We start from the raw sequence: 27,847 nt of genomic DNA, 5'->3' as shown, positions 1-27,847 counted from the left end.
TATTTAATTCATGTATGAATATTTTATAGAAATGTAACCTGGTGAAATAAGAAATTACCTGAGTTTCTGATACTAATACTTTAGAAAAATGCTAACTTTGTAGACATATTACAGCTCTTAAAATTATTCTTTGAGGGAGTGGCACTTTAAAATTTGTATTTAAACATTTGTAATCATTTATTAATTAAATGAGTGAATACTTTAAATACTGATTGTCATAACACTGATTGCCTCTTAATGCCTGTGTAGAATATTTGATGAAGGGGAAACTTTTTTTAATGAGTTAATATTTCTTTCTTTTCTAGCTAGTAGCTGGAAGTGTTGTGATGGCTTTTGAAGAAGTATGCCCGGATAGAATAGATTTGATACACAAGAATTACCGCAAGCTATGTAATTTACTAGTTGATGTGGAAGAGTGGGGACAGGTCGTTATCATCCACATGCTAACTCGATATGCTCGCACACAGTTTGTCAGTCCTTGGAGAGAGGTAAGTACTGAATAGTATTCCACTTTTAAAATATACCAAGAAAATAGTTGAGTTTTAAAAATGTGTATAATGTCGCCCCAATAAATTTAATAAAAATATAAATATGTGTACAAAAATTAAGAGTGAAAAATATAAGAACCTATGTATTAAAGATCTCATTTTTCTCATGTTCTTTTGGAAAGCAGGAAAACAATATAAATGCAAGGATAATTGGTTATTGTTTTGGCAATGATTGATATAAAATCTAGGTTATTTTACTTAAAAATCAAAGTATGTTTTGAGTTTTCTTATATAAAAGTCTTGTGCCACATAGGGCTCTTAAATTGATGCAGTTTTACTAGCCATCTGTGCTTTTATTTTGTAAAGTTATTTTATCATTGAGCAAATTAAAACTTTTTATGGCACTTATGCTAGATTAAGTAACATGTCCATGCTGTAGATGTGTTGGCTCTTTCATGAAAATAGCAACTTTGATAAGACATTTTGTTGCTAATAGCTAGTTCTTTGATTTCAGCCAGTTCCTTTCCAGAATGCTATTCAGGTATTTTTTTTTCTTTCTGTCGTGTAGGTTATAGGTAATTTTGCCTTATCTAGCCAACTGTCACCATTTAATGAAAGTTTTTATTTTACCTTTTATTCACCGTTAAATTATTTTTAGTGTCTTTATGCAAATTACCCTTTGATTTCTGTCATTATGTAGAAATTGTAGTTAAAATATATACATTCCTTACCATATCTTCTAAAAATATGTAATGAACTTTTTAATCTGTCTTTGTATTTTATATATCTATTTGTGTTTTTGTTTCATGAGTTTTCATCTCATTTTAGATAAAATACATCTTTAAAGCTATTTGCAAAACAAAAGTTTTAAATTACCATATGTATTTATTCTTTTGACTGAAAATTGGAAATACAGGGGTTGTATACAGGCTTTATTTTTACATGTGAAATCTATGAAGCTTAATAATTACAAGGATGAGATGAACTCTGAATATTGTCCTGGTACACCGAAATTAGGGCTAAATAATTTATTTTTGCCACTTATTTGCCATTTGACCTAGGTTTTATTCTAAATGATGTGGTTAATAGGCGAATACAGTAGTTTTCAAGTGTGCCCCTCTGCCCTCAGGAGGCTGCAGCACTGCCGCGGGGGCAGCCAGGTGGCTGCTCCAGGCTGCAGTGTGCCGGACCCGGCCGCTGCTGTTGCCTGGCTTTCAAGAGCAGTTTTGCATATGATTTTCTTTGAGAACGATTTTTTGGCTAAAAGAAAAGAAAAGAAAAAAAAAAAACCCAGTAAAATAAAAGCTGTGTAAAGGTTTAGCTAAGTATAATATGTTTTCTTAACAAAATTATCGAAACATTTCAAGTACATGGTGAAATCAATGTCTTCCTTTTCATAACGTTCTTGGTAGACCTTTTAGAGGCAATTACTGTTAACCATTTAAGTTCAGTTCTAGTCTTTATAAATGTTACTTTGGGTAACACATGTCACTTTATTAATTAGTTTATTGATTTTTATTGAATTTATTGGGAGTGACTGGTTCACAAAACCATACAGGTTGCAAGTGTACAACTCAACAAAACATCATTTGCATAGTGTATTGTGAACCCATCACCCAAAATAAAGTCTCTTTTTGTACTTTTTTTATCCTCTTTTTGTCTACTTCTACTTGTCCCTATCCCCTTTTTCCTGTGGCTATCACCACACTGTTGTCTGTGTCTATGTGATATATAATATATATATAACATATATAAATATAATATATAATACGTATATATATATATTTTTTTACTTAATCCCCTCACCTTCTTTTATTCAGTCCCCAACCCCCTTCCTTCTGATGACTATTGGTCTGTTTTCTGTGTCAACTGATTCTGTTTTGTTCATCAGTGTATTTTGTTCATTAGGTTTCAAAATGATATCAGTTGATGCCAAAATAATCAAGAAACAAGCTAGTGTCTCTTTGGATAGATAAATGTTCTGTTCAGTACCAGTGGAAAAGATTTGAAAGGTCAACCATTACTATAGTATTAAAAGTAAGCGGTTGTCAAAGATATCAGATTTTCAGTTCAAATACATTTTACAGAATTAAAGTTCAAATGGATTATCATCTTTAGACCATGTCAGTTTCACTGAACCCATTTCATACTTTCTCTGTGGCTAGTTACCATTCCATTTTACAGAGAAACTTCTAAGTGAGCAGTCCAGTGACTTTTAGTCTTGAAGACTTTAAGTTGCATCCAACTTTTTAGGATTACATGTGGTAATCTTAACTTTAACAGTTGGCAAACTGAATTATAAAGCAACGTTTGACCATACCTGGAAGCAACTGAGAAGTATTTGGCATTTATATCTACTTTGATTTTCCACTTTTCATGTTGTAAAAAGCGTGCCATGAAGAAAAGAACTGTTAAAGAAAATTATAGAATGGAAAGATAAAGTGTGACTATTTTAGCAAAGTACTGAATTGTTACCATTCTTTTTTATCCTTTTTTTAAAATTTTTTTATTATTTATTCATTTTAGAGAGAAGGGGGGGCGAGAGAGAGAGAGAATGAGAGAGAGAATGAGAGAGAGAGAAGGGGGAGGAGCAGGAAGCATCACCTCCCATATGTGCCTTGACCAGGCAAGCCAGGGTTTTGAACCGGCAACCTCAGTGTTTCCAGATTGACGCTTTATCCACTGCGCCACCACAGGTCAGACCCTTTTTTATCCTTTTATATCAACACTTGAATATGTTTTTTTCATGATATTAGCAGAATAGACAAGTGTTGTTATTAACTAGATTACCTTAATTCTGCGGGTTACGTAGATACACCAAGGCAGGATACAGAAGAAATTTTAAGAGATTTATTAATAAGCCAAGTACATATGACTTACATGGGGTATAGCTAACCCAAATCATGCAGCCTCGAATATAGCTCTGAGGCTAGTTATATAGACTTGATCACATACAGGTTGCAGGAAAAAGAGAGGGACCATGACACAATAGTCAATTACCAACAAGCTTATATTTATCTATAGGATCTATTAAAAGAAAAAACATTCCTACATATTAAAATTTACAAGGTAACACAACAGTGATAAATGTCATTTTACATATTAACACAGTAGCCATAAATGTATTACATATCAAAGACATTTCCAAATCTTCTAGGGTCATTGCCACACAGTGAAAAGTTTTAGCTTAGGATAAGGAAATAGTTCCAGGATGCAGGTTTTTCAAGCAAGGGGGAGTGGGCTCGTGATCCCTTTGTCTAGATATAGTCACTCTCAGGACTCCAGGAGGGGAGGAAGAGTTAGAATCAGTGTAGGATATGTAAACATTGTCTCCTGAAGGATCTTATTGAAGGGGAAGAGGAAGTTTTCAGATAACCTTTGTCTATTTTGTTGTCTAGCAAGTAGTGGCCTCAGTCCTTCCAAAGAACTGTAGTTAATTTATGACTAGATGACCCAATTGTCCCTGTAAGCCAGGAAGCTCCCACATTCTTCTCCCTCCACTCTCCACAAAAAGGTGGGGGCAAGAAGCCTGACTTTTCCTTTGTAAAATGGCGTTGCCAATACTAAGTTTTACAGTTCTTTGGTACCTTATCACAGTGTTTGTTCATTATAGTATCCCCACCCCCTTTTCATTAAGAGGCATAAGTCACTTGTATAAATGCTATGTGAACATCACTATTTTATATAAAGGGCCATTTGTCTTGAAGTGAATGAATTTGGATGTATGAAAACAGTATCACTAAACCAATCTGTTGACTAAAATTATATAAAATAAAGAAGTGCCTAAAATAGCAAATTTGTTGACATTAAGAAGTTTCCTTCTCAATACTAAGAGAAAATGTGAAAAATAATACTGTTGATACTTTGTAGTTAGCAATGTTTGCTGTACTTTCCTATGTAGTATTTTATATCCATTTTGTAGATGAAGAAACTGAGGCATATAGTTTTTATTGACTCATGTAAGACAATATTGCTTTTAGAAGGTGGAGCCAGAAATATAAACAGAGTAATCGAATGCCTAGGTCAACATTCTTTTCTTTATATTCTATTACCCCATAATTTTTAAATTAATGTATCCTTGTGCTTTCCTTAATAAGTTTCTGTGTGTTTGTTTATTCTGTTCCAGTTGAAGCTAATTTTGAAACCTCCTCCCCATCCATAGTACTCAGGCATTGCTACCGGTTAACAACCATAATTACATTTGCTTTTCAGAAAGAAAGAAAATGTTTCTCATTGACTTCTTTAAAACCTTGGAATCCAGGGGAGTCTGAAAAGACCAGAGTTAACAGGCTTTATTGTAAGGAAGAAAGGAACCCTGCCAGGCACTTCTCCAGGGAGAAGGGCACCAGTACAGACTAGGGGTGAATTATATAGTGTTTGGGAGATCCTGAGGAGATACTGAGTCAGAACTTCTGGTATGTTCTCTTTTACATACCAAGTTTGATGGTTTCGGCTTCCTGGAATGCTCCTTCTTGTGGCAGGTTGACCATCTTCCTGCAACTCTTCTGCTCAGGGGCGATTGTCCAGTAAGTAAGTGTGAGGTCAGGCAGTCAGGCAGAACAACCAAAGGGCAGTTGGAAGTTCTGGTAAATTCATATATCTATCAAGAACATTTGTTTGTGTTTATGGGCTTAAAGGGTAGTAAAATTGCTTTTTGAGGAAATAAAAATTAGTAGAAATACTTTTTGAGATGAACTGATGTACATGCTTTTGTCAATAAGTTATCAAATGAACACATCATATACAAACAGATTTCTTCAGGGGCAGAAGAGATTTTTAATTTAGTTTATTTTGGCTGTTTATATGTAAATGTATGATTTGAGGTACAATTAAGTATTGACAAAGTAAATTGCAGTCATATCAATTGTAGTGCATTTTCTATAATTTTTCTAACTGACATCTTTGATGATAAATAGTGGATGCCAAGTCAAAGCTGATTATACAGTGCACTAGGAATTCAGGGGCTGTCAGGGAGAAGACCAATTGACTTTAAATTTACATATTAATGAGAAGATTTGTTAAGAGGGTACTTGACTATAGAAAATAACAGTGTATTTATAGGGCACGACATTTTATAAATAAAGCTGATGCAGGAAAATGGAAATTAAACCTTTTAGGTTAATAAATTCAAGAGATTGCAAAAAATGCATATTTGCATTTTTATTTTCTTAAATTTACCCTACTCTTTGCAGTCCACATGAGTTTCTTTGTTTTTTTTTATTCTAGGTCAAGTTTATATAATTTTCAAGGATATAGAATTACCTAAATATTTTCTTTGTGTCATTCAAGCCTATTATGGGAGACTACTTGAAGCACAAAGTAAGTCTCTAAGATTAAAGCTGCTTTTTTAGAAGTAAGGGACTTTAAAAAGTGCTATAAAACACCAAGTAAATTCTAAGTGATTTTAAAATAAACCCCTTTGGTGGCTTTATTTATTAATTTTAAACTAAAATAAAACCTTGACACTAGGGCCTGACAGAAATGACTCTAATTTTATTAATCTAGCTTTTTCAAAGTTGAACTTTCTTAAGGAGATGACAGTTTTGCAAGAGATATCAAAATATTTTACTTAACTACTTGAAATTCTTTATAGTCACTGTTCTTTTTTGCATATGAATCCAGGTAAAATAATTCTGACGGTCTGTATACCTTTTGAAATTTGGAGTGACTAATCTACTTTTACGTTTCTCAATATATCAGTAATTCCATTACAAAATTTTATATAGTTGTAAGAAAGTTCCAAGATTAAAATTTTTTTAAAGTATTTTTAAGATAAGTTCTCTAAACTTTTTAGGGATAGCTATAAAATACAAACTCATCAGAACACAAAATTCATACACTAGATATAATTCTTTCTTTTTTTTTTTTTTCTTGTATTTTTCTGAAGTTGGAAACAAGGAGGCAGTCAGACAGACTCCCGCATGCGCCTGACTGGATTCCACCTGGCATGCCCACCAGGGGGTGATGCTCTGCCCATCTGGGGCGATGCTCTGTTGCAACCAGAGACATTCTAACGCCTGAGGCAGACGCAATAGAGCCATCCTCAGCACCCGGGCCAACTTTGCTCCAATGGAACCTTGGCTGCGGGAGGGGAAGAGAGAGACAGAGAGGAAGGAGAGGGGGAGGGGTGGAGAAGCAGATGGGCGCTTCTCCTGTGTGCCCTGGCCGGGAATCAAACCCCGGACTCCTGCATGCCAGGCCAACGCTCTACCACTGAGCCAACTGGCCAGGGCTACATATAATTCTTGATTATAATTTTTTGAAAATACAAAGGTACTTTGGGAAAGGGTTCCAAACTCCACATTTAGGTTCTGTCTTAGGACCTAAATGTTAGAGATCTTTTTTTGTTGAAATTTAATTTTCTTTGTAAATTTTGTATTTACTAATGCACTATTTTTTTAATCTTATTTTTCTGTGGAACTTTTAGAAAAACTAAATAGTGAGGAGTTGTGGTAGATCCATGCTTTACAACAGGGGTTGGAAATGGATGGCTCGCGAGCCAGATGTGGCTCTTTTGATGGCTGCATCTGGCTCTCAGACAATCTTTAATAAAAAATATAATAATGTGAAAAATATAAAACATTCTCATGTATTACAATTCATTAATTTCCTACCGCTCATGTTCATGGTTGCAGGTGGCTGGAGCCAATCACAGCTGTCCTCTGGGACAACACCAAATTTTTATTGGATAATGCATAACATACACGGGTCGTTGTATGGCTCTCACGGAATTACATTTTAAAATATGTGGCGTTCATGACTCTCTCAGCCAAAAAGGTTCCCAACCTCTGATCTACAATGTGAATAAAAAAGTTTTTGTGCGTTCTTTCAGTCAACTGTTGATGAAGGATCAATGCACAGTTTAATGGGAAACTGGGTATCATGTGTTGTTGAAATGAAGTCTCCCCTTCATCCATTAGTTATAAAACTTTCATTTTATAGACATTATTCTTTTTCTTCTTAATTTATTTTTAATTGGAATTTTCTTAATTCAGAAGTTCTTTTTAAAAAATATTTTATATTTTATCCAAGTAACATGTACATGGTTTTTAAAAAGGTTAAATAATTCTACAGGGCTGTAAGAAACAGTTTTTGTGGAAATATTCTGATTGGGATTCTGTGAAAAAATTTTTTTTTCTGACAGCTTTACTTCAAATACATTATTTTGCCTTTTTTTATTATTCCTTCCTGTAGTGTATATGTGATGATTAAAGGTACAGTAGCCATTTTGCAAACATGAAAATAAAGCCATACTCTGGGAATGGAATGAACTAAAAAAGGCGTGAAGACTTTTTTTTTTTAATTTTACTTTTTTTAGATGAGAGGAGGGGAGATTATGAGGCAGACTCCTTGCATGCCCCGACAAGGATCCACTTGGCAATCCCATCAGAGGCGGATGCTCGAGTATTGAGTTAGGTTTAGTGCCTGAGGCTTATGTGCCCCAGTTGAGCTATCCTCAGTACCTGGGGCCACGCTTGAAACACTTGAGCCACTGGCTTTAAGAGGGGAAGAGGGAGAGGTGGGGGAGAGGGAAGAGGGGAGAAGCAGATGGTAACTTCTCCTGTATGCTCTGACTGGGAATTGAACCCAGGACTTCCATATGCCGGGCTGACACTCTGCCTACTGAGCCACCAGCCAGGGCTGCATGAAGACATTTGACCTAAGGCTGAGATTGTGCTTCATGAATTTATATTTCAGCCCCTACTAATGGAAAGCTCTCAAAATGATTTTAAACTGATAAGAGCAGATACTACACTTGATCTTAGCCAAAAGGCCGAGAAGCGATTCAAAATGCTTTTAGAAACAGCAAACTAAGGGCGCTAGGACAGTGAAATGTAGACAAAAACTAGTGAGGAGTCTACACGTGAAAGACTAGAATTTGAAGGTGTGAAATTTGTGAATTTGTAGCTTTTTGGCTAAGGGTACCTTCTGCCCAGTCCCATATAATACATGGTAAAAATCACAGTCTTGCTTAACCAGGTATCAGAATACTAAATTTACAGCTGACAGAATGCCTAAAAAGTATTGGTATTGGAACTTGGGGGAAGTTTCAGAAGGGTGGAGGAATCACTAAAGGAGGAAACCCCTGTAAATGATGTAAACACCATCCGAATCCTTGGCTAACCAGTAAACATGCATGTGTGGGGAAGGCTGCAGTGAGTTTAGCAAAAAGGCAGCAACTGGAAGGTAAAAGAACTAAGTGGAAATTTCACTTGCTGGCCAAAGTAGGACAGACAGAGCTTGGAGTTTGACACCATTACAAGGCCTGTTATAACAAATATGAATATACTTCAGGGAAATGTAGCATAAGAATTTTATAGAGTGTGACTGATGATATCCAGAATACAATTAAAAAAAAATTAGTGGCCATTAAAAACAGAGCAATAACTGATGCTCAAGAGAAAATGCAAGTAACAGAAAGTAAGCTCCAGATATTGAAGAAGAAGCAATTATCAGACATACAGCAGGTATTTTATATATATCGATATCTATATTTGTATCTATATAGGTATGGCAAAAATATTAAAAGCAGTATACATAGTTGTATTGAATTAATAGATGAGGAATCTTAACAGGAAAATGATGTAAGAAAGAACCAAATAGGCCCTGGCTGGTTGGCTTAGTGGTAGAGTGTCAGCCCGGCTTGTCGTTGTCCCAGGTTTGATTCCTGGTCAGGGCACTCAGGAGAAGTGCCCATCTGCTTCTCAACCCTTCTCCTTCGCTCTCTTTCTCTTGCTGTCTATGGATGGTAGCTGGAATCATGGATATGAGATTAAGGAAGGTTTTTGTTTTCTTCCCTTCCTTCCTTCCTTCCTTCCTTCCTTCCTTCCTTCCTTCCTTCCTTCCTTCCTTCCACACCCCCCCTCCCTCCCTCCCTCCCTTATTAAGGAAGGTTTCGTCTCCCTCCCTCCCTTCTTTCCTTCCTTCCTTTCTCTTTCTCTCCCCTCCTATAACCATGGCTCTATTCGTTTCAGGGATTTGGTCCCGTGGTGCTGAGAATGGCTCCATGGCCTCCGCCTTGGGCACTAAGAATAGCTTGGTTGCAGAGCAATGGAGCAATGCCCCAGATGGGCAGAGCATTGCCTGGTATGGGGTTTTCCAAGTGGATCCTGGTCAGGGTGCATGTGGGAGTCTGTCTGTCTCTGCCTCCCCTCCTCTCACTTAATAATAATAAAAAGAACCAAATAGAAATTCTAGGGCTAAAAATAAAATGATTAAATGAAAAAATATACTAACTGGGTTTAACAGCCAAAAGGGGACTGTTAAAGAGTCAAGAAGCCTTAACAAAGATCAGTAGAAATTACTCAATATGAATAACAGGCAAAAACAACAACAACAAAGAAAGTGAACAACCTTAGAACCAAGTGGAACATTATCAAACAGAATGAAATACTTATAACTGAAGTCCCCAAAAGAGAAGAAGGAGTAAATGGAACAGAAAAAATATGTGGAGCAATAAAGCTAAAAAATATTTAAATTTAGTTTGAGAAAATCAACGAAACAAGCATATAGATCCAGGAACTCAATAAACTCCCAAGCAAAAATAAGTGAAATCACACCTATGTATACCATAGTCAAACTTCTGAAATCAAGTAAGAAAACTTAAAAAATAGAGATAATGTATCATATAGAAAGGAACAGTGGTAATGACTAACTGCTGATTAGAACTGGATATCACCTTTCCACTGTTGAAAGAAACAAAAAACTGTCAATAAAGAATATATTGAACCAAACCATCTTTAAAAATAAAGGTGGAGCCTGGCAAGATGGTGGCACAGTGGATAGAGTGCTGGCCTGGGATGCTGAGGAAACCCTGAGATCATTGGCTTGAGTACAGGTTTGCTGGCTTGAACATGGGATCATAGACAGGATTCCGTGGTCTCTGGCTGGAGCCCAAGGTTACTTGTTTGAGCAAGGGGTCACTGGCTCAGGTGGATCCTCCCGCCCCCAAAAGTATGTATGCAAAGCAATCCGTGACAACTGAAGTGCTGCAACTATGAGTTGATGCCTCTCATCTTCCCTTCCTGTCTGTCCCTGTGTCTCAAAATAAAATAAAATACTTAAAGTAAAAAATAAAGGTGGAATGAAAACATTTTCAGATGAACAAACTTTAAAAATTTATACATAGGAGAACTGTTTTAGAAAAAATACAAGAAATGGTTTAGATTGAAATGATAATAGATGGTAATTTGTAACTGTATAATGGAATAAAGAATAAGCAAATGGTATATATTGGGTAAATATTATAAATTACCCTTTTTAATTTCTTTAACATAGTTTCTGTAACCTTTCTCTCTCTCTCTTGCTTTGTCCTTTCCTCCCTCCCACCCTTCCTCCCTTCCTTCCTTTCCCCCTTCCTTTCTTCTTTTCTCCCTTCTTCTCCTCCTTGCCTTCCCTCCCTCCCTTTCTCCTTTCCTTTCTTCCTCTCTTCCTTTTTTTCTTTTTTTCTTTTGTATTTTTCTGAAGCTGGAAATGGGGAGAAACAGTCAGACAGAGTCCCCGCATGCGCCGACCGGGATCCACCCGGCACGCCCACCAGGGGTGATGCTCTGCCCACCAGGGGGCGATGCTCTGCCCCTCCGGGGCATTGCTCTGTTGCAACCAGAGCCACTCTAGTGCCTGGGGCAGAGGCCAAGGAGCCACCCCCAGCGCCCGGGCCATCTTTGCTCCAATGGAGCCTCGGCTGCGGGAGGAGAAGAGAGAGACAGAGAGGAAGGAGAGGGGGAGGGGTGGAGAAGCAGATGGGCGCTTCTCGTGTGTGCCCTGGCGGGAATCAAACCCGGGACTTCTGCACGCCAGGTCGACGCTCTACCACTGAGCCAACTGGCCAGGGCCCTCTCTTCCTTTTTTTTTTTATTTGTCTCTGGCAGTCACAGATTTCACTTGCTTATGTTTGAACTCTGAACTTTTTTGTACACATGGAGTTATAACCTTCACCTCCAGTTCCAAAAGTCTTTGTATAGACAATTCCACTTTATAGGAGTGGAATTGCCTTCTGTTTTTTACTTTCTTGTGCTATTCTGTAAACGTAGTACTGACTCTTTTTATCTTTTACTGGTTATCTTCATATTTTTAAAACAACTTGTTTATATAATTCTAGTGAATCAAAGGTATCACTTAATTCAAATGTATGAACATTTTGAAATTACAGAAGAATAAAGGATCCTTATAAAATTTTATATCTTATATAAAAGCATTTTCTTATAACCTAGATTTTTTTGCTTTAGCATTTTTTTTTGCTTTAAATATTTTTAAATTGATTTTTCTTGGAGACTTAATTTCCTACCTCATTTCATCTAGAGTACAGATTTTTTTCTTAAGTATTAGAGTTCTCATAAGATTAAAATAATAAAAACCAAAAACTTTACTGAGTTCTCCTCTTGTACACAAATGCATACAAATATTTCAAAACCTCTGCTATATAACCCTATAACCTTTGTGTGTGCATGTGAGTGACAGACAGAGAGAGGGACAGATAGGGGCAAACAGGAAGGGAGAGAGATAAGAAGCATCAGTTCTTTGTTGTGGATCCTTAGTTGTTCATTGATTGCTTTCTTGTATGTGCCTTGACCTTGGGGCTACAGCAGAGCGAGTGCCTCTTGCTCAAGCCAGCAACCTTGGGCTCAAGCCAGAGACCCTGGGGTCATGTCTATGATCCCGCGCTCAAGCTGGTGAGCCTGTGCTCAAGCTGACGACCTTGGGGTTTCAAACCTGGGTCCTCTGCATCCCAGTCTGACACTTTATCCACTGTGCCACCACCTGGTCAGGCCCTATAACCTTTTTTTTAAATGTCCTAAAAGAGAATTACATTTACCAATTTCACATTTTTTGTATTTTTCTGAAGTGAGAAGCAGGGAGGCAGAGAGATAGACTCCTGCATACACCTGACCAGGATCCACTCGGCAAGCCTACCAAGGGCCGATGCTCCATTGTAACTGGAGCCATTCCAGTGCCTGAGGCAGAAGTGGAGGCCATGGAGCCATCTTCAGTGGCCGGGCCAACTTTGCTCCAATGGATCCTTGACTGCGGGAGGAGAAGAGAGAGACACAGAGAGAAAGGAGAGGGATAAGGGTGGAGAAGCAGATGAGCACTTCTCCTATGTACCCTGGCCAGGGATCGAACCTGGGACTTCCACATGCTGGATCAATGCTCTACCACTGAGCCAGCCAGCCACCCAGAGCACCAGTTTCACTTTAATAGAGATTTTTACCTTCTCTTATCTAATTATTTCAAAGGTTAAGACAAGGAGGAAATGAATACATGAGGAATCATGATAGTTCTACTTAGAATATTTTTTTTATATCTCATAATTTATGACTGAGAACCACTTTAGCATGCATTCTGTTTAACAAAAAGCAATTATTTATTTTTCATTATTAGATTGAAACTAATTTTCAAATAATAGGAGCCCTTCTTTCTGGTGTCTTGGAACCTTTAGGCCTGAGTTCAACATGTGTTATGAATATCTTTTATTTCACAGAAATTTGGAAAAATGCTCTTTGCAGATCCTCCAGATTTCTTAGTAATGATAGTTTGGAAACTCCTACATTCAGAAAACTTGTTTTTTATATTCTGAAGCTGAACATATACAGTCATAAGAAATAAGAATTATGGTGGGCAAATGAACACTGTGAATTTTCATAGTGGCTCAACACAGAGCTACTGGGCACAGGTGTTTCTGTGATTGTGATGTATTGGGGGAGAGTCAGTGTGCAGTGGTCCTCAAACCCACACTTGCTCCTGTGCAGGACAGTGGGCACTGGGCTGTGGTGTAAAACATGTGAAGTGAAGAGCATAGTACTTATCTCACAGAAGGGAAAAATGTCTCAAGCCAATGTTTATATCCTGGGATTGTTTTACATAAACCTAGTTTGGCGAGTGGGGGGAAGAGACTTCTTTTTCTTTGAAGTTTATACTAAATTGGAAATTTTATTGCATATGACCTACTTTTCTGTTGAATGTATTTCTCTGATAAAGGTATGCTATTCATACTGAAGAGCTGTTTTAACTAAGGTAATGCTAACCACCTACCTACTTTTGTCAGATACCTAGCCCAGTGTCAGATGTACCACCACTATCTTGCTGTGGTCTCTATATACTAAATGTGTCTACTGAAATCCATACATTGAAACCTTCACTCCTGATGTGATGACATTTGGGGTTGGGGATTTGGGGAGGTAGTTCGGTCTAGATGAAGTTAACATGTGAGGTCCTCTTCATGGGAATAGTGCCCTTATATAAGAGGAGACACTGGGGCGCTTGCTTCCGCCATGTGAAGACAGAACAAGAAGGCAGCCAGCCATCTGCAAGCCAGGAGGCAGTAGGTTCTCAGCAGGAACCAGATCTGCAGGCTTCTTGATTTTAGATTTCCCAGTATCCAGAACAAATAAAATGTCTGTTGTTCAAGCCACCCAGCCTATGGTGTTTTGTTATAGTTGCCCAAGCTGACTGAGACAGTAAGAGAAAGTTTATTGTATTCCTCTGTATAGCTGCAAGCAGTATATAATAGTCTGTGGCCATAGCAGACTATAGAGATCTTGTCCTGGTACAGGTCTTAAGATGATGCTAGACTATTGTGGATTTCTGAATGGAAGCAGATACATAAATGTCATTTTCTTAACTACTATAATTGCCAGAGGGAGAGATGACAGGATGAAGAATAATGTCCCTGAGGTAAAATGCATGCCTCACTATTTTTAATTTCTGAGATTTTTTTTTTAGAATAACAAAAAATATTTTCCTAAAACATAAGATTTACAGAACTTTCCAGACAAGCCATACAAAATGGTCACAAGCTTTTTCTTGAAGGGAGGATACTACATTTGACAGCAAAGTCACAGTGTTATTAGTGAGGGCCGCGATGTTTCTTTAGTGTTCCCATTTTGGTTCAAACAATCAAGCTTGTCATCTGTGTCTAAATAAAGTTAGACTTGGCTAGAGAGCATATTCTAAAGAATTGGTTAGCTGCTTTTAACCAATGCAATTAGATCACCATAAAAAGGGGAAATGGAGCCCATACAATTAAAATAAAACTACCTCCCCCCTCAAAAAAAAAAAAAAAAAAAAGAAAAACACCCACACCCCTGCAGCTAACCCTGACAACTACTTTCATTCACAGTGCTTTATACTTAAACCATGATGGGAGCAATGAATAAAAGCAGAGAGGGCCACACTGCTTTTGAACGTTTCACAACAATCCAGATGATACTTCTAGCCTCTGCTCATGCTTTATTACAGTGAATCGGGACAAGACAAATATTTGCTAATGTGCATTTAATCACCAAAGGACTGAAGATGTCTGGGCTTTAATTCTGTAATGTTTCTAAGACTGTGTCCATTAAATGCAAACAAAGAAGTGTTGGCAGAACAGGAGAAGTGATGAACACTTGATCGGATTGATTTAAATATTATTCATGGCATATAGCCTAGTCCATGCTCTAGCTGTTTCTATGGTCTGGGCTTCATTGGTCTTCCACTGCTAATGGGTCATCTGGGTTGGGAGCACTTCACAAAGTCTGGATTGATAGCAGAACCATGCAGATCTGCAGTGCTGGGGACCACTTATCTTTCAAAATATCTAAACGTATACTTCCCAACTTGTCTACATTAGGATGATAAATTTTGGTCATGAAACGTACTTTAGGTGCTGCCTTCGGGTATTCTTCTGGAAGGAATTGTTCAAGTTTAAAAGTCCCTCCCTCAAAGAGGGAATCCTGCCTGACCAGGTGGTGGCGCAGTGGATCGAGTGTTGGACTGGGATGCAGAGGACCCAGGTTCAAGATCCCTAGGTCGCCAGCTTGAGTGCGGGCTCATCTGGTTTGAGCAAAAGGCTCACCAGCTTGGACTCAACATCGCTGGCTCAAGCAAGGGGTTACTGGATCTGCTGAAGGCCCGCGGTCAAGGCACATATGAGAGGGCAGTCAATGAACAACTAGGGTGTCGCAACAACAACAAAAAAACCCTGATGATTGATGCTTCTCATCTTTCTCTGTTCCTGTCTGTCTGTCCCTGTCTATCCCTCTCTCTGACTCTCTGTCCTTGTAAAAAAAAAAAAAAAAAAAAAAAAGAGGGAATCCTGGGGGCTAGCAATGAACAAATGAAAATAACGGGCTTGCTCTCATCTGGTTCTGCTTTAATGCCGGGAACTGGTTCTGCCAGCTGATGCTGGGTTTCCTTGATAATCCTGCGGGACAGCCCGGCCATCTTGTCAGATCCCAAGTTCAGCCTCTGGTCTAGTCTCCGGCTCTGCTCGCCTCACGCACAAGTTGAGATTTTTGATAATTCATGCAAACTATGTGCACTCATTTAATTCTTCTTTGAAAAAGATAGTAAATCCCTGCTTTGCTTACCTCATTGGGTAGTTTTAAGGATTCAATAAGATATTTGGAAGTGCTTTCATAATATTAGAGATTACTTCAGCTGAAGTTGCATTTTTTCATATGCTTATTGGCCATCTATGTCTTTGGAGAGTTGTCCATTCAAGTTTTTGCCTGTGTTTTAATTGAGTTGTTTACTTAATGAGTTTTCAGAGTTCTTTGCATAAATGCCCTTAATTAGATGTGTTTTTTCCAAATATTTCTCCAAGTCTGCGGCTTAGATTGGCTTTGTCTTAGATATTATCTTTCACACATCAGACATTTTTTTAAAATTAAGTTTTGCTTATCAATTATTTCTTTCATGGATCATGTCCTTGGTGTTGTATCTAAAAGTCATCATTACAGCCAAGGTCATTTAGATTTCAGATAGGTTATCTTCTAGAATTTAATATATTTTTAAGGTATCTATTTATCTATAAATCTTTTTGAGTGAGTTTTTGTGATGGTTCTAAGGTCTATGTCTACATTCATTTTTTTCTGCATGCAGATGTCCCATTTGTTCCTGCACCATTTTTTGAAAAGACTGTCTTTTCTCTATTTTATTTCCTTTGCTCATTTATCAAAATAAGCTGACTGTATATTCATAGGAATCTATTTTGTGGTTCTCTATTTTGTTCCAGTAGTCTGTCCTTTCACTAACATCACTGTCTTAATTACTGTACCTTATAATAGATATTGAAGTGGGACTCACTGTTTAAATTTTTAGTAATGGAAAAATTTAAGCTTGCACTAAATTGAGCTAAGAGTCTGATGAATTGCTGTATACACATCACCTAGCTATAATTTTAATTCTACCCTTTTCCCACTTATATTCCTAGATTTCATATAAAATACTAGATATTATATAATTTCATTTATATATCTACTCAAAATGTGTTCTTTTTATTTTCCTTTTTTTTTTTAAGCATGTGTTTGAGAGATAGAGACAGGAAGGGAGAGAGATGAGAAGCATCAACGTCTAGGTGCATCACTTTTTTTGGTTCATTGATTGCTTCTCAGATGTGCCTTGACTGGAGGGCTTCAGCAGAGTGAGTGACCATGGACTCATGTCTATGATCCCATGCTCAACCTGGTGACCCCACGCTCAAGCCACTGAACTTGGGGTTTCAAATGTGGGTCCTCAGTGTCCCAGGCTTGACACTCAATGTACTGTGCCCCCACTGGTCAGGCTCAAAATGTAATTCTAAAGTACTATCTTCATTTTAAAGAAACTAAAAAGCTTTCTCAAATATAAGTTGGTTTCTATTTTCCAAATGAGAGAATTAAAGCTTTTTTTTTATTTTTTTTTATTTTTTTTAACAGAGACAGAGATTGAGTCAGAGAGAGGGATAGACAGACAGGAAGGGAGAGAGATGAGAAGCATCAATTTTTCGTTGTAGTACTTTATTTGTTCATTGATTGATTTCTCATATGTGCCTTGACCATGGGGCTACAGCAGACCAAGTAACCCTTTGCTCAAGCCAGCGACCCTGAGTCCAATTTGGTGAGCTTTGCTCAAGCCAGATGAGCCCGTGCTCAAGCTGGCGACCATGGGGTCAAAAACCTGCGTCTTCTGCATCCCAGTCCGATGCTCTATCCACTGTGTCACCGCCTGGTCAGGCTAAAACTTCTTTTTTTTTTTTTAGGTTAAGCTTATATGCATACATTTTAGAAAGATGGACAGGGTAGTCTATTGTTATATATAACTTCATTTTATACACACATTTTTTTTTAAAAACTGAATTTATTGGGGTGACACTGGTTAACAAAATTGTACAGGTCTCAGGTCCATAATTCTTACAACACATCCTCTGTACACTGTATTGAGTGTTCACCTCTTGCCACATTCAAGTCTTTGTCAACACACAGATATTTTAAATGTAGACTAATAAGTCATTTATTTATAAATACAGCTTTTTATACTCATTTTATGAATTTTATTACATACATTTTATGTATTTGTGTCCTCAGTAATGAGGATTCCTTTTTGGGTCATTTACTAGTTTTCCATTAGGATGAATCTTTACTTCTATTATTTGAGATACACATCAACTTGGACTATAGATTTGATGGTGTCATAGAAATATTTAGTCTTCTAGTATGCATTCAGATGATAGCAGATTTACGTGGAGTCCTTCTGTAAGGAAGACTTGACTTATTTATATTTTTGTCATTTATTTATATAAGGATGGAGTCTAATATTTATTCTTGGGTTATAAATTAATATTACTAATATTTTTTTGCTGAAAAATTTCAGATTCAGTCTAAGGGCATTTGTTTAAATAGTGATGTTCTAGATTTATTTTAATTGTCTAGCTTTAGAACCAGCCATTTTTCCAAGGTGCAAAAGAATAGGTCTTATGGGTTTATTAATGGTTTTTATATCAGTCACATTTCTGTCAAGTGGTTCCATCCTTTTGCAATAGCCACATTGGAAAGGGGTTTAGAAAAATTGTCAACATAAACCACAATATAAAATGTTTTAAATAATATCCATAAGAAACCCCAGTATGATAATGCTTCATTTCTTTAGGCTTAATAAAAACAATGTATAATCATTGATTTTTTTTTTTTTTACTTTCTTGATGCAATGCAAACTCATCTAAAACAAATTTCTATTTCCTTGTCCCTTGACAGAGCAGCAAGATATTTCTTAGTATACTCCTCTTTTTAAGTTATACCTTTATTATCTTTGTATCAGGAAACCAGACTATTAAAATGATTAAAATTATATGCATAGTATTCTCTGAATAAAGACTTTATTTAAAATACTATCTAAAGGCTTCGTAACAATTGTTACAACTAGTACAAGAGTCTTTTCTTCTCAGTTCCAAAGTCACAGATGTATTACATAAATTGAGACTGTAATATCAATTTATGGATAAGAAATATTTTAGCATGCTCAGAATAAGTTTAAAAATATTAACTAGTTCCACTGAAAATATTTCTGAAATACTGCTTTCAAATACACATGGATGTATATTAAAGTTGGTTTATGTACATTGGCATACTAATTTGAGGAACTGAGAACTTCTTTCTCTAAATGGATTTTAACATCTTTGAAATCCATTTTCTTATTTTTATCTTTAGTTGATTAAACATCTTTCTTACTATATCTTGTTTACTTATTTAACTTTTGTGTTTCTGGACAAGGTGAAAAGAAAATTTATATCATTATATTACATTAAAATGTTACTAATTATTATTTTAAACTCTTCAAAGTTATCTAAGATACAGTCATCACTTTACTTATTTAATTATCTGGGCTAGTATTTCTAAGAGAGAAGAAATCTTCCTCCATCTGATCCATCCAAATATTACACTTACAAAATTAGTCAAAGTCAGATTTTAAGAGTGTCACCTTATCTCTAGAAGTGGATCCTGAAATTATAGTGCTTTATATCAAAATGATTTTAAAAAGTGATTTGACTTTTTATAAAAATAATACCACATTGAAGTCCCTGCTAGAAACTCGATCTTATCACTTTATCTCTTGAATGTATTTATATATCTGTAGTTATTTCACAGTCCATTTTAAATTTTAGTCTGTAGTCTTCATTTTTTAGCTTTGTTTTTATTATTTTAATATATAGTTACATCGATATCTTTATTTCCTTATACATATTAAAATTTTGTTTGAAGTGAAAGTACATGGTGGTATGTACATATGTCAGAAACGAATGGCTTCATGCATTTTCACAAACTGAACACACCTATGTAATTAGTACTCAGGCTAATAAGCAGAGACTGTAATTATACTTTAGCAGCCTCCCTGTTGATACTTTACAGTTGATATTGTACTTTCCCTCTGAAATAGTAACAATATCCTGATCCCTTGATGACACTGCCTTTGCTTATTCTCTCCTTTCCTCCCTTTTTATCCTTCCTTTATGAAAAGTTATAGTAGTTTGAAATTTTGGATGATGGTTTGCTTGTGTAATATTACTAGGTAAGGGTATCAACAATCTGAATTCATGTAATCACCTCAGTTATGGATTGATATGATTAAACATGTGTTTTAATTTTACCGTCTTTATTCCCTAGGTTATAGACTCTTAGCTTTTAAACAAAGTCTAAGCGAGTTTGTAGGAATTTTGCTTTTTTGGTGGATCCTAACCTTTAGCTTTTGTAATGTAGTTTTGTCAATCGGCTCAAAGCTTACTGGACTTGTAGGCTTATCAGCCACCTGTTACATAGTAGCACATGCTATTTAGGGGAAGGCAATCAATAACGTCAATCGGATTTCTAGGTTTACTACTTTTTCTGGGTCTTGCCTGCATAACTTATGACTGTTCTTTTAGCTCTTTTGAGCCTTCAAACAGGTATGTTTCATTTTTTCCCCCTAGTTCTTCTAGTTCTCACTGGAAGGGAAGTTTCATTTGCCTATGGTATATAGCAATTACTGGGAGCAGAACTCTATAATCCTATATTACCTGTTTTTAAAACGTGACCTTACCTGACGTGGTGGCGCAGTGGATCAAGTGTTGACCTGGAATGCGGAGGTCGCTGGTTTGAAACTCTTGCTTGCCCTGTCAAGGCACATGCGCAAAACTATGAGCTGATGCTTCCTGCTGATCCCCGCCCCCATCTTTCTCTCTCTCTCCTCTCTCTAAAATCAATGAGTAAAATCTTAAAAAATAAATTAATCAACATTTATAACACTTATATGATATAGATATCCCTTTTGCAGGTGAGTTAATTGAGACCAGGAAAGTTCAAGAAATTTGTCATGGTTATTGGGCCAGCACTGATACCGCAGTGGGTGACGTAGTATACGCATTCTAATTATGTACATCTAGCTTCCATTCTGTTTGGGTTCATGTCTCTTTTGATGGATTGAAAACCTGAGACGACATAGTTGGTAGTAATACAGATAAAGATATAAACTTATTGGAAACTGGTTTCTATCCTATATGGAAGCCTTATTTTTTCATTTTATCAACCTCATACAAATATTAATCTTTCATTTTTCAATTAATTATTTCCTTTTATATCAAACTTAGAAAAGTATGCAGTTAGTATATACAGCTAGTAATTAGTGGACCTAGATGTAAAAAGCTATGCCATGATAATCTCATGCAGAACTAGTTGAAGTTTCATAAAACGTTTAAGAGAACATTTTCTTTGAGGGGACTATACTTTGAAAGAATAATTTATATCAATAACTATTATAAGTATTAAGGAACATATTCTTTATGTTTCTTAACCCATAATCCTATTGTTAGAACTTAATATTTCAAATAATCCCTTTCATTTTAAAAAATTATACTAATTTAATATTAAATGTGAAGAAAAAGTTAATTTATACATCTTTAATTTAACATACCATGGTATATTGATTTGTAGGAATTTTTATTAATAGCTGTTCAAATCTTTGAATCTTATGTGGGTTTCACGGTGAATTCTACCAAACATTCAAAGAAGAATTAATACCTGTCTCTCTTTAATTGATTCAAAAAATTGAAGAGGCCCTGGCCGGTTGGCTCAGCGGTAGAGCGTTGGCCTGGCGTACAGGGCACCCAGGTTCGATTCCCGGCCAGGGCACACAGGAAAAGCGCCCATCTGCTTCTCCACCCCTCCCTCCTTCCTCTCTGTCTCTCTCTTCCCCGCCCGCAGCCAAGGCTCCACTGGAGCAAAGATGGCCCGGGCGCTGGGGATGGCTTCTTGGCTTCTGCCCCAGGCGCTAGAGTGGCTCTGGTCGCGGCAGAGTGACGCCCCAGATGGGCAGAGCATCGCTCCCTGGTGGCCAGAGCGCCGCCCCTGGTGGGCGTGCTGGGTGGATCCCGGTCGGGCGCATGCGGGAGTCTGTCTGACTGTCTCTCCCCATATCCAGCTTCAGAAAAATACAAAGAAAAAAAAAATTGAAGAAGAATGCTTCCAAACTCATTTTATGAAGCCAGTATTACTCTGATAACAAAACCAAATAAAGACATTAAGAGAAAAAGAAAATTATAGGCCAATGTTCTTGATGAACATAGATAAAAAAAATTCTCAATAAAATATTAACAAACCAGATTCAAGAAAAAGTGGGGTTTATTCCAGGGATGCAGGGATGGTTCACATTCAGAAATCAATTAATTAAATACATCATATTAACTAAATAAAGGGTAAAATCCATATGATCACCTCAGTAGATCCAGGAAAAGCATTTGACAAAAGTCAACATTCTTTTATGATAAAACTTCTGAACAAAATGGGTACAGAAGGATTATATCTCAATGTAATAAATGCCATTATGGCAAACCTACTACTATTTAATGGTGAAAAGCTGAAAGCCTTCTAAGATAAGGAAGAAGATAAGGATGTCCACTATCACTGCTTCTAGTCAATCTAGTGTTGGAAGTCCCTGTCACAGCAATCAGAAAAGACAAAGAAATAAAATTCATTCAAATTGGAAAGGAAGAAATAAAATCTCATTATTTGCAGATGATACTTTATATAGTATGTCCTAAAGATGCCACTAAAAACTACTAGAATTAATAAATGACTTTACTAAAGTTATAGGACAATTAACATACAGAAGTTTGTTGCATTTCTTTATACCAATAACAATCTAAAGAAGAAATGAAGAAAACAGTCCCATTTACAATTGCATTGAAAAGTATAAAATACCTAGGCCTAATTTAATCAAAGAATTGAAAGACCAAATATTTCCGGAAAGCTTGAAGACATGGATGGGCCCTGGCCAGTTGGCTCAGTGGTAGAGTGTTGACCGGGTGTGTTGTAGTGCCGAGTTCAATTCCCAGTCAGGGCTCACAGGAGAGGCGACCATCTGCTTCACTTGGCTGTTGGAATGGTGAGTGATTTTTTTTTTTTTGTATTTTTCTGAAGCTGGAAACGGGAGAGACAGACAGACTCCCGCATGCGCCCAACCGGGATCCACCCGGCACGCCCACCAGGGGCGATGCTCTGCCCCTCCGGGGCGTCACTCTGTTGCGACCAGAGCCACTCTAGTGCCTGGGGCAGAGGCCAAGGAGCCATCCCCAGCGCCCGGGCCATCTTTGCTCCAATGGATCCTTGGCTGCGGGAGGGGAAGAGAGAGACAGAGAGGAAGGAGAGGGGGAGGGGTGGAGAAGCAAATGAGCGCTTCTCCTGTGTGCCCTGGCCGGGAATCGAACCTGGGACTTCTGCACGCCAGGCCGACGCTCTACCACTGAGCCAACTGGCCAGGGCCATGGTGAGTGATTTTTGATTGAACATGGGAATTTTGGATATCATGAAATTCTTGATCTTATTCAAACTGGAGTGAATATCCCATTATTATTGCCGAGTCATTGAAATAATGTTCAAGGAGGAAAGCCTAAGGAGAAACCAAATCTACCAACACCTTGATCGTGGGCTTCCAAACTTGGAAGAACTGTGAGAAACTGTGAGAAGTAAACGATGTTGTTTAAACTATCCAGTCTGGTCATGGCACATAAGGAGTAGGCCATTGAATGCATGAATAGGTTCAGTTTCCCCCCTCAGCCTCCGTTGACTGTCATTGAGGGTGTGCTCATTACTGTAGGTGAATATGGATTTTGTGGCTCCCCACTAATGCTCCCCTATAGCTCTTTGGCTGGCAGGAATAAAATGCCTCATTTTTGTATACACATGTCCTACACTAACACCACAGAGTGGTATATTCTTGTGACCACTGGGTGGTAGTGCTGCAGCTTCTGAGTGTCCACTAAGCATCCCTTTTACATTAGTCTTGTGAGGAGAGGTAAATTCACCTGTTAACTTATAGATGAACTTGGATGTCCAAGCTCCCCACTTGGTCTCCACTGAAACCATTAGATTGCCTCATTTTCCTCCTGGTAGGAATTTAAGTCTCAGTTTCTTGTCCTTTTCTGACATCACCGCAGTGGGGTGATTGGGGCATCTCATTACAGCCTGGTAAGGGGAAATATCCACATTCTTCATGTCAGCCTTCACTGGTGAGGATAGGTAGAGGGTCATAGTGTTTAGTTGGCTACACTAGAGTAGTTATTTTTTTAAAAAGTTGTCCATCTTTCTAGACCTTCCCTTTCTTGGTCCTTTCGCAATATAGAGCAGGGTTTTGGAAGTTTTTTTTTTTTTAATCTGTGCTTGTTGGTGTTTCTGGGTTACCTGCTTCTCTAGCACCCAGTCTTTGAAATATGAGATAAAAATGAAAGCCCAAGGAACTCAGGGTGGTTATTCTTTGCGTCTTGAGGCCTTTACCCAGTTGTCTTCTCTATCTCTTTTCCTTTTTTGTTTGTTTTATATATAATGTCTTGTATTTCTAGTTGTACTTGGTGATAGGAATAGAGGAAAGTACATCTACTTTATCTTCCCCGAAGTAGGAAATATATTTCAGGCACTTGATAAATGGAAATGACCTCTAAACAGTAGTTGAGTTGGATCCAGGTGGGTATTACTATATTTTGTGGGGGTTTTTTGTTTTTAGGACTAAATGCCTATAGCCTGTTTTTACTGACAAAGACAGAAAGGATTCAAATAAAAAGGAGAAAAATAAAAACAATCAACTATTATGGCTATATAAAACCTCGAACTGGGTCTTTTTTGACAACATAGGGGCCAATTCAGTTTATAGTTTTTAACCTGTCAGGCTTTATTATGATTTTCTTTATGTGTTATAGTTTAAAATATTCTCTTTATTTTGACCCTTTGATCCAATTACAGAGTGACTGGTGATTTATAGGAACAGTTTTCAGAATTTAGCAGGTCTCATAGTAGAGCTTTGTTAGACTGTAATTGTCAGGTTTTTCCCTTTGGGCAGCTCTGGATATATTTATGGGGATTGAATATTTTCAGAGTTTTCCTATGTAATATAAAAGATGTATACTATCTATAGCACTAAAGGACAGTTATTGTGTTATAAAATATGAAAAAAAAATAGGCCTTCATTTAAGGAGCATGTATTTTGAAATTACCTCAACAGTTGTATTGAACAGTAAAATATTATTATTGTTGTAGATGTTTTAAAGAGTTTTCTTTGTGTAATATTTGGGCTATTCAAGGTATGAAGTAAACATGGAATTGGATTTCTTTCTTGTAGAATGACAGTCTAGAGGACAATGACAAAAATTTCTATGAATCTGATGATGAACAGAAAGAAAAAACTGATGAAAGGAAGAAGCCTTATACTATGGATCCAGACCACAGACTTTTAATTCGGAATACAAAGCCCTTGCTTCAGAGCAGAAATGCAGCGGTATGTCAAAACCCTTAAAAGAAATCATTCTTAGGTTTTTCTTAAATTGTCTTTAAACTGTGTAAGGTCAGTAAACAAGTCTTTATATTTCAGTGTGCTAATGGGACATTTGTTTGTTTTTTTATAACCAAAGAATCAGATTTTGATGAGATTACTTAGTTTGGTAGTTATATGCCTACTGGATTTGCTTTACTTTTTCTGAGTCTTCATAAATTCGTTTTTCCCAAAATGTGAGTTCAAGGTGTTTCTGAGCTGATTGGAAGACTGTATATATTTTTCTGTTGCTAGTTTGTAGTTGTGAGTACTTACTTCATCTGGTATCATTTCATAATATTTGTATTTATCTGATAAAAGCACTTAGCATAATATCTCAAAAATAGTAAATTTTGCCCTGTTTGGATAGGTTGATTGGTTATTAGAGCATCGTCTTAAAATATAAAGGATATGGGTTTGATCCCTAGTTAGAAACAGTTGGGTGTTTCTCTTTCTCTCACACACACACACTCGCCCGCTCTTCTTTTTTCTCTAAAATCAATAAATGAATTTTAAAAATTAATAGATTTTAACTGATAGGAATAACTATTAAAAAATCTTTTATTTTTTAAAAATATTTTTGTTTTAACCTTTTTATTTTGAATGACCTGTTATTTTTAGACTATATGCACACAATAGAAAATTAGGGCTCTGACAGTTGGCTCAGTGGTAGAGTGTCAGCCTGTCATATGGACATCCTGGGTTTGATTCCTGGTCAGAGCACACAGAAGTGACCATCTGTTCCTCCACCCTACCTCTCTCTTCTCTCTAGCTCTCCTACTCCCATAGCCATGGCCTGGTTGGAGTAAGTTGGCCCCAGCCAGGAGCTGAGGATGACTCCATGGCCTTGCTTCAAGCACTAAAATAGCTTGATTGCCAAGCAATGGATCAGTGGCCTCAGATGGGCGGAACATCGCCTGGTAGGGGGCTTGCTGTGTGAATCCTGGTCCAGGCGCATGTGGGAGTCTTACTACTCTGTCTCTCCTTTTCTCATTTAAGAAAAAAAGAAAAAAGAAAAAAATTAGAAAATGCAGACTAGCAAAACTAAAAGTAATTGAAACATCAGTTTCCCATCATTCAGAAATCACTATTGCAGTATCTTAAAGCATTTTCTTCCAGCTCTTTTTCTGCATATGTATATTTATATTACCATGCATTTATGTCTACATGTACATCTTTTTAAGCGAAGAGAGTAATCAAACCGTATGTAATATTTTTATAACCTGTTTATTTTTTAGTCAGTCCTCTCTACCTTTCTATTTCAATAAAATTTCATCTCATTTAATAGTAGTTTATTTTAAATTATCCTTTATAAGTGGTTCATTTAAACTAGTATCTTCTGCATTTCATATGCTTGTTATATCTTTTTTTTTCCTGGAAAATATATTTAAGTGTATTATTAATAGGTAAAGCAGTATTATGAATTAATATTTCTAAGAAGCAGAACATGAAAAAGGAGATAAACAAGTTCAAAAAAATAAATACAAATAAACAATAAACATTGTTTTAACTGAAATAAAAAATAAATGAACGAAAAATATGACATAACATATTTGCATATTACATTGACTTAAAGATACGTGATCTCTATTTTTGTCTGTATCTTTTTCTGTCATAGATATTTCAGGATATCTTTTAAACCTCTCATGTCCTACAGAATATTCTTCTGCGTTTTTCTGGTTGATTCCTTTGTAGAATGCTACTTATTATTATTTTTTTCTTTTTCTTTTTTTTTTTTAAAATTAATTTTAATGGGGTGACATTGATAAATCAGGATACATATGTTCAAAGAAAACATCTCTAGGTTATTTTGACATTTGATTATGCTGAATTCTCATCACCCAAAGTCCAGTTGTCTTCTGTCACCTTCTAACTGGCTTTCTTTGTGCCCCTCCCCTGCCCCAACACCCTCCCTCTCCTCTCCCCTACCCCGTAACCCCCACACTCTTGTCCATGTCTCTAAGTCTCATTTTTATGTCCCACCTATGTATGGAATCATATAGTTCTTAGTTTTTTCTGATTTACTTATTTCACTCAGTATAATGTTATCAAGGTCCATCCATGTTGTTGTAAATGATCCGATGTCATCATTTCTTATGGCTGAGTAGTAGTCCATAGTATATATGTACCAAAGCTTTTTAACCCACTTGTCCTCTGACGGACACTTGGGCTGTTTCCAGATCTTCGCTATTGTGAACAATGCTGCCATAAACATGGGGGTGCATTTCTTCTTTTCAAACAGTGTTATGGAGTTCTTGGGGTATATTCCTAAAAGTGGTATAGCTGGGTCAAAAGGCAGTTCAATTTTTAATTTCTTGAGGAATATCTCCATACTGTTTTCCACAATGGCTGCACCAGACTGCATTCCCACCAGCAGTGCAGGAGGGTTCCCTTTTCTCCACATCCTCGTCAGCACTTATTCTGTGTTGTTTGTTCTTGAGCGCCATCCTAACTGGTGTGAGGTGGTATTTCATTGTGGTTTTAATTTGCATTTCTCTAATGATTAGTGATGTTGAGCATTTTTTCATATGCCTATTGGCCATCTGTATGTCCTCTTTGGAGAAGTATCTGTTCATTTCTTTCACCCATTTTTTGATTGGATTGTTTGTCTTTCTGGTATTGAGTTTTACAGGTTCTTTATAAATTTTCGTTATTAACCCCCTATCAGACATATTGTCAAATATATTCTCCCATTGTGTAGTTTGTCTTTTTATTCTGTTCTTATTATCTTTAGCTGTGCAGAAGCTTTTTAGTTTGGTATAGTCCCATTTGTTTATCCTGTCTTTTATTTC

At 36.9% G+C, this 27,847-nt stretch overlaps 1 protein-coding gene and 1 pseudogene across 3 annotated transcripts in view; one reads left to right on the top strand and one right to left on the bottom strand.

Annotated features, from left to right (window-relative positions):
* The window catches only part of AP3B1 (adaptor related protein complex 3 subunit beta 1), a 318,239-nt gene that overhangs the window by 85,940 nt on the left and 204,452 nt on the right, over positions 1-27,847 (top strand). For all 3 annotated transcript variants that reach the window (XM_066273625.1, XM_066273623.1, XM_066273626.1), the window contains 2 exons: positions 306-488; positions 24,867-25,022. In XM_066273625.1, coding sequence (XP_066129722.1) covers positions 306-488; positions 24,867-25,022 — 339 coding nt within the window. The remainder of the gene's footprint in view (positions 1-305; positions 489-24,866; positions 25,023-27,847) is intronic.
* On the bottom strand, positions 8,156-8,274 carry LOC136336793 (U2 spliceosomal RNA; annotated as a pseudogene).

Source organism: Saccopteryx bilineata, chromosome 4 (assembly GCF_036850765.1).
Source record: "Saccopteryx bilineata isolate mSacBil1 chromosome 4, mSacBil1_pri_phased_curated, whole genome shotgun sequence".
NCBI classification, from domain to species: Eukaryota; Metazoa; Chordata; class Mammalia; order Chiroptera; family Emballonuridae; genus Saccopteryx; species Saccopteryx bilineata.
Note: the sequence above shows the minus strand (reverse complement) of the source record. Positions and strands in the feature narration are given on the sequence as shown.